Below are 8,477 nucleotides of genomic sequence, written 5' to 3' on the forward strand. Positions count from 1 at the left end.
GCTGGGGGGGACGGAAGCTCCCAATCGCTCCTTTTTTCCTTTTTTTTTTTTTTTTTTTTAAATTCTGGGCCAGCTTTAGCTTGAAGCTTGGCTCCAGCTCTTAGGCCTCCACTGCTGAAAGTAGGTTTCTGGCCTTTGCTTACAATGTTGCGATCCTGCTGGCAGAAGCCCGGTGGACTAAAGCAGGTTTCTGGGGTTTTGTTTAGCTTCTGTATTTGTTTCATAGTTGCTTAGGGTTGCAGCTCAGAGGCCTGCAGAGCAAGGCAGGAAACGTGGGAGTCCTCCGTCACTGAAGTAAGCAACCCTTCATGTTAGCTTCAAGCACCTGGCTGCCGGCCGCCATCTTGGCTGGCAGTTTGCATATCGCCCTAATTAGCCAATGGGAAGGGTAGCGGATGTACACTAATTACCATGTTTCTCTTTTATTAGATAGGAGGATATATATATATATATATAAACTGTAGTCCCAGAAGGACAGAATTGAGCAGAAAAAGCTAGATGAATTAATGGGCCAATTTGGAAAAAAACTAACATGCAGATCTAAGAAGCCCAATAAACACAATAAACTACACATAAAGAAAAATACATTTAGATATATGTATCATGATCAAACTGCTAAATAAAAATAAAGAGAAATCTTAAAAGCAATCAGAGATAAATGACCCATAAGACAGTAGAACTTTAAAGTATGAAAAGAAAAATTTTATAGCCAGCAACACTATGCTTCAAAAGTGAAGGCAAAATAAAGAAAATTTCAATTAAATGAAAACAATTCAGCTATAGGAGCCCTCACTACAAGAAAAGCTAAAGGAAGTTCTTTAAGCTGGAGGGAAAAGGCACTAGATGGAAACTGTAATATACATAAAGAATAAAGAACACTAGATATGAAAAATATTTAAAGACAGACTATATTTTTTCTTTTAGTTTCTTTAAAAGACATGACTATTTAAAGCAAAAAATTATAACATTGCATTATGGAGTTATGTAAGTAGATGTAATACAAACATGTCAAACTCAAAGGCCAAATAAACAAGGTTTAAGTTTATGTGGGCTGCAAAAAAGCTTCAATTTTCATAGAAACGTAGGTTTATTTCGATAGAGACATGCTGAATACAAAGGGCTGAAATAAATGAGTAATCATTCACATAAAATAATAGAACATGTTAACAAAAATTAATATTTTTTTCTCAAACATTAACATACCAGACACTGAATAACAGCACAAATTAATAAGCGTAACACAAATAAACCTATTTTTCTTGTTCTCCAAAAGCGAAATATTTCCTGTTACGCACACCAAACAAGTCAGTTCAAGACTAATGACGTGGCAATCGGGTGCTAAAATATTCGCTGCTAGTATTAGTGGAGAGAAATGGTGCACCTGTGCGTAAGGCATGTAAGGGAAATGAATGCAGCATGATTATAGTAATCAGTCATTAGCGAACGTTGTAGTTCATTATTAATAATTATGTATAACAGGATATTGTAAAAATTAAGTCACGAAATTTTTATTAAAACGTTTCTTACCTACCATTATATTGGATGGGCCGCAAAAATATTCATTGTGGGCTGCAAACCCATGGGCCGAGAGTTTGACATGCTTGATGTAATATATGATAATGCAGTACAAAGGATGTAAAAATAAATGCATTACACTAGTACAAGGTTCTTACATTTTATAAGATGCAGTAAATATTAACTCTAAGTGGACTGTAATACACTAATGTTGCATTAGGTAATTTTTAAACCATAATTTAAAAAATTATATGAATATAATTTTCTTTCAAAAATAGAGGAGAGAACGTTGAATGTTTTATGAACCCAGCCTATTCTGATATCAAAGTTTGGGCAGTCTGACCTTGAAACTTCTTTATGTTTGCCTACTCATCGAACAAATATTTTAATACGTACCTTGTTTCAGGCATTTCAGTAACCTATGTCCTTTGCTTCTCTACCAAAAGAGAAGGCTTTCTATGACTATTTCTTGCCAACTTTCCTCTCCACTGTGAGCGAATCATCACATTACTGAGACCAATTTATATTACTAGTTATCCGTTTCTCAGATATTTTTCCTCTAAGACAGGCATTCCCTAGCTCAAAGTAACTCTAAACCTCCCTCTGAAACAATCAAGAGGTATCTGTGAACTTCTTGCCACTGAAGAGTTGTTAAGGCTCCATGTGAGTCTGATCAATCCTATCACTTAAGGCTCTAATGGCAGCAGACAGTCTGGATTTAATTTTATCTGTGCTTAAATAATTTGCTTCTGTGTGTGACCTTGGGCAAATTATTTAATTCTCAAAGCTTCTATATCCTGTTCTATAAAATGGGGACAATGGTGGCAGCTGAAATGAAGCCATCCTCCTAAACACAGTAGCTGCCTCAAAAGTGGTCAGCAGCTCTGATCTTCCTTATCCTGGAATTTTTACTTTGACTTTTCCTTTCAACAAAATCTTTTCATTCTTCTCCTTATAATGGAATTAAATATGCAACCACACCACAATTGTTTATTACCTACCAGTATGCTGTCCCTTTCCCCATGCCTGTAGAACAGACAGCTTTAAGTGCAAATACAGGAGAGAAGAGGACGGAAGGACAGAAAGAGGCAGAGGGCTACTTCTAGTTAAACAGTATCACATTTCATAAGACAAATATCTATAATTTAAAACAAATTAATCTTGTAAACAAGGAACAAATTAATTTCAAAAATTATCCATCAGAGGATTCCTTTTTAAATATGAAAAGGGTACACTGTAAATGATTTATTAAATTTACAGAAAACTTTTAAGAAATATCTACTCCATCAAGGTAGATATACCACCACTGCATCTGGAAATATTTCCCAATCAATCTCTACCTGAGAGGTCCATACCATCAGCACGATACTCTCCTCTCTCCTAACATAACAATGGCATCTGCTTGAGGAGATATAGACAACTCAATTCAAAAAAAGCAGGAAAAGAAGACACTTCAACAAATGAAGGAAGAGGATTCCTTTCTAGTTCTCCTGTTTGAGTATAACACCCACCATAACAAGTAAGTAAACCAGTAAGAGTAAGTTCTAGGTGTTGCTCAGGAAAAAGAAAGAACATAACACTCACGAAGGATAAACAGTCTATTCAAGGTAGGGACAACTGCATACATGTCCATTTTCAGAGAAGGCTGAAGCCTCTGCACTCCCAGACAAGAGAGGAGTCTGGACTGGAATCCTCCTGGGAGTCCCCAGCTCAGGATCAGAAGGAATACGCTCACAACAGCATTCACTGACCTTGCAGAGATACCTGGCAGTTCCAGGAATCCACTGCACGTTTTGTATGTACTTTCACCTTACAGATGTTGTTGACCTAGTCCACAGATAGGAAACCACTTTATCCCTAAATTCTGTGGTTATTGGGAAGAATTAAAGCAATGACATCAATATCAGGAGTTTAAAAAATATTTATCTAAATCTTAATTTTTGTTTTGTAAAGTAAATAGAAATGCAAAATTGGTGATGCAAAATTGATGATGCAAATATTCTTCAATCTGTATCTTCAGATTTGTATATTTTGCTTTACTTAAAGCATATCTCAATGAAGAAAATTTTGAAATTAAAATATGTCTCAATTTGATGTTTTACTTCGAAGGACAATTATTTTTCTCTCTAGTTTTTGTATTTCCTTTAAATTCTAATGCACCGCTTATATAACAGGAAAGACTTAAATCTAACATTTGACTAAATCTGACTAACAAAATAAAAATCTATAGGTTGGGCCACTTTGATAGTCTCCTTCTCTGGTGTGTAACTTACCACTGGAAGTGTGAGCCAGGTTGCCACAAGGCGGTTGCTGATCCAGCGATACCAGGATGGGTTTACAAGCATCAAAGGTAAAAAGGGACCCAGCATGAAAATGCTTCCAAAAAAGCTTCCCCAAAATAGAGTGAGTATGAAGTAAATCCCTTTCCATGACACCATGATTCTGAAAGATGTAAAAAGGAAAGGTATATTTCGTTAATATATGTAATTGTTCAAATTCAATTTCAGAATGATGTATATAATAATCTTTAATTAGAGGGCTACAGCAAGCATGCCAAACTCAAAGGCCTACACAGGCCAAATAAACAAGGTTTAAGTTTATGTGGGCCACAAAAAAACGAAAGCTTCAATTTTCATAGAAACATAGGTTTATTTCAATAGAGACATGCTGAATACAAAGGGCTGAAATGAATAATTGTTCACATAAAATAGAACATTTTAATAAAAATTAATATTTTTTAAATTAACATTTTAATAAAAAATTATTTTTTCTTGAACATGAACTTACCAGATGCTGAACAATGCACAAATTAATAAGCAAATAAACCTATTTTTCTTGTTCTCTAAAAGCAAAATATTTCCTGTTGCACACACCAAACAAGTCAGTCCAAGACTGATGACATAGCAATCAGCTGCTAAAATATTCACTGCTAGTATTAGTGGAGAGAAATGGTGTGTCTGCGTGTAAGGCGCCTAAGGGAAGTGAATGCAACATGATTATAGTAATCAGTCATTAGCGAACGTTGTAGTTCATTAATAATCCTATATAATAAAACCCTAATATGCTAATCAACGGAACAACCAGCAGAATGACCAGTTGCTATGATGCGCACTGAGCATTTGCCCCCAAACCCGAAAGAGAGAGGCGACCCGCAGTGGTGATCGGGGGGCAGGGCCAGCCAAGGTGGGTGCCAGCGGGGGGCGGGGGGGCCTCCCCGATCGCTCCACCTCCCAGTCGCCCCAAAGAGCCACCCTGATCACTGGCCAGGCCTAGGACCCTACCTGTGCATGACCTGATTCTGACACTTACAACTGTGTGACAAAGCCAATTACTTAACTTCTCTCTGCTTCAGTTTTTCCACCCATAAGATGGAGAAAATGGTACTACTGCCTCAGAAGGATCATGTTATGTACTACTTTTTATAATCAGGGCAAAAAACTGTAGCTGCCCATACAACAGCAAGATGCCTTTCACCGGTGTGAAAAGTATGGTCACTGGTGCATACAGCATCCTGGATTGTGGCAGGCTGGACTGAGAGACTCCTCCCCTGCATGAATTTCGTGCACCGGGCCTCTAGTTACTAGGTGTATTGGTTAATAATGCGGATTTTGTAATCAAAGAAAACACGGTAATTTCAAGAGAAACATCAAAAGTGCTTTATTCAAAGTAATGTGCATCACTAGCTACACATTTCCCCCATCTTTCAGGTAATTTGTGGATACTGTCCCAATAGAACTTTTCTTGTTTTGAGGGACACCATTCAAAGACCCAATTTTCCACTCCTCCGTACGTTTTGAAGTGCTACTCAGAAAGTGCGTGTGCCATTAATCGGAACAAGTGGTAATCTGAAGGAGCAAGGTCTGGTGAATACAGCAGGTGGGTTAATACTTCCCAGGCAAAATCTTTTAACGTGTCTTTAACTGGTTTTGAAGTGTGTGATGTTGTATCACCATGAAGCAAAATTACTTTGCCGTGTCTTCTGGCACATCTGGTCGTTTCACAATCAAGGTGTGGTTCAAATTCATTATTTGTTGTCGGTAGCAATCAGTATTAAGGGTTTCACCTGGTTTTAGAAACTCATAATACCACACCTTCCTGATCCCACCAAACGCAGAGCAATGTCTTCTTTCCAAAGCGATTTGGCCTTGCAGTCAATGTTGATGGTTGATCTGGATCAACCCATGATTTTGTGCATTTGGGATTCTCAAAATAAATCCACTTTTCATCGTCAGTCACAATTTGATGCAAAAAAGACTTTCTTTCGTGCCTTTGAAGCAACATTTTACTGATGACTTTTCAATTTCCCGTTTGTGTTTCATTCAGTTGATGTGGCACCCACGTCCTTCCTTGAAAATCTTTCGCATTGCTTGTAAATGATCAGAAATTGTTTGCTGAGCAACGTTTAATCGTTCTGCAAGTTGTTTTTGAGTTTGACAAGCATCTTCATCCAATAATGCTTGTAATTGTTGGTCTTCAAACTTTTTTGGTTGACCTGGACATTCTTTGTCTTTCACATCGAAATCATCATTTTTAAAGTGTTTAAACCAGCGTTCACAAGTATCTTGAGATGCAGCATGTTCACCATAAGCTTCCCGAAGTATTCAGCAGCACTTTTCTTCAAAATAAAGTAATGAATTAAAACTTTCCCCAAATGCTCTTTTTTTGGCACAAAATTCAACATTTTTAAGCATAAAAATATCTATGATATTAACACCTTCAGCAAATTTGACAAATGAAGTTTTGAAACTTGTTGTCAATACAAAAAAATACCATACATATCAAATCGCATGTATATGAACATATAGGTAACACCACCTACTGAAAAAAATCCGCATTATTAACCAATATAGCTAGTATGTATAACAGGATATTGTAAAAATTAAGTCACGAAATTTTTATTAAAATATTTCTTACACACCATTATATTAGCTGGGCCGTAAAAATATTCATTGAGAGCCGCATGCGGCCCGCAGGCCGAGAGTTTGACGTGCCTGGGCTACAGCATAGGCTCTGATAAAGGATACAAGAGCTTGAATACCATAGAGGTGACCCTCTTACCCTACTGGTCTAACAAGTTTTCAGTATGTTCGAAATTGATACTCTCAAAAGAGTAAATGTCTAACCTCCAAAAATAAAGCTGTCTAGTTTATAAAGCCTTCGTTTTTTAATTGTTTATCAGTATTAACAAAAACCTATATATTTTCTTTTCCAGGATATTATCCAACACAAAATCTTAAAATATTCCCAAGTTTTTTATATTCTACTAGAACAAACAGACTTAATGAACTAAGAACTGCAGAACAGCTTCCTAAGAGTGACTATGCCTAAAAATGATGACAGTTATACAGTGTACTGAAGTTTTCTAATCTAGAAATGTTAATTATTTACATTAGAATCTCAAAGTAATATGTTTGGTCAATTACTTTTAAGCTGGCTTGTTCTGAGCTAAAAGGTTAAACAGAAGTCAGACTCCTCACTCTCTTTCCTAAACTATTTGCCAAAGGATTATAGTCAGCCCGCCATATCTGTGGGTTCTATATCTGTGAATTCAATCGCAGGTAGAAAATATTCAGGGGTGATGGAATAATGCTGCTCTATTTCTAAAGTGTACAATGTAATTAAGCCTATGATGGTCATATTTGTACAAAAATGTACAGATTTTATTTCTTGCCATTATTCCCTTAACAATTCAGTGTAACAACTATTTACATAGCATTTACATTGCATTTGGTATTTTAAGTAATCTAGGAAACATTTAAAATATATGGGAAAATGTGCGCAGCTTATATGCAAATGCTGAGCTATTTTATTTAAGGGACTTGAGATCCTCAGATTTTTATATCCGCAGGGGTCCAGAGAACTAATACCCATAGGTACCGAGGGACAGCTGTACTTTCATGGGTCCTCATAACCAGAAGAACATAATACTGACATTTTAAACTAAACTGTTGGAAACATAGTCTAAAATAATGGAACATTTGATTTTACAACCTAAACTATATTAAAGAAAATATATGGTTTACCTCAGGATAATAAAGCTATTGGAAATATTACTAAACTATGAAAATGATAATGACCTGAAATGTATATGTTAAAAAAAGATATTCCAGTGATCAAAACCTCTGAATATTTTAAAAGAATACAACAAGAAACAAATACAATTTCAAATGTCATAGTGCTTTAAAAAATGTCAAACAACAAAATAGGTCAAGTCTCTTAACACAGAATCTAGTTTACTTGGATAACACATATATTGCCACATCTCTACCAATGCTTACAGACTAACCACCTATGTACAAAATGGTTCAAAGTACAAATAGAATAAGACCGTAAGTGCTTAACAGTTTGTTCACACAGGGCCCAGAATTGTCTGTGTTCCTACCACCCTCAGCTTCGCTTCCTGAGGCTCAGGCCTCTTTGCATTAATGTCATGGATGGATCTGGAGAGCACTGCTGGTATGCTAAGCAAAATAAGCCAGCCAGAGAAAGATGAGTATCACATGATCTCACTCATATGTGCAATCTAATGAATAACATAAACTGATAAATAAAAATAGACCTAGACATATAGAAGCATTGGACAAATTGTCAAACCTCAAAAGAGAAGGCAGGGGAGGGTGGGTGGTGTAAGAGATCAACCAAAGGACTTGTATGCATATAAGCATAACCAATGGACACAGACAATAGGGGGGCCAGGGTGACAGAGGTCAATGGGGGAAAAAGGGGACATATGCAATACTTTCAACAACAAAGATTAAAAAAAAAAGACAGGCAGCTTCTCTCCAGTCTATAGTAGGAACAGAAAAGGAACAGAACTTTTATTTATGTACTATTATTATATTAGCCTAATTTTTATAAAGAATAAACATACGTTACTTTATAATTTAAAATGTTTTAATTATAAAAATTTTAAGCCCTAGTTGGTTTGGCTCAGTGGGTAGAGTGCGGTCTTGCTGACTGAA

The 8,477-nt window shown here is 36.3% G+C and overlaps 1 protein-coding gene across 2 annotated transcripts in view; it reads right to left on the minus strand.

The window, feature by feature from the left end:
* Positions 1-8,477, minus strand: part of LCLAT1 (lysocardiolipin acyltransferase 1) — a 128,310-nt gene that overhangs the window by 77,616 nt on the left and 42,217 nt on the right. For both annotated transcript variants that reach the window (XM_006767422.2, XM_006767423.2), the window contains exon 2: positions 3,789-3,957. In XM_006767422.2, the coding sequence (XP_006767485.1) occupies positions 3,789-3,953 (165 nt within the window). In that variant the 5' untranslated portion in view covers positions 3,954-3,957. The remainder of the gene's footprint in view (positions 1-3,788; positions 3,958-8,477) is intronic.

The sequence above is a fragment of the Myotis davidii genome, unplaced genomic scaffold, assembly GCF_000327345.1.
Source record: "Myotis davidii unplaced genomic scaffold, ASM32734v1 scaffold238, whole genome shotgun sequence".
Lineage (NCBI taxonomy): Eukaryota > Metazoa > Chordata > Mammalia > Chiroptera > Vespertilionidae > Myotis > Myotis davidii.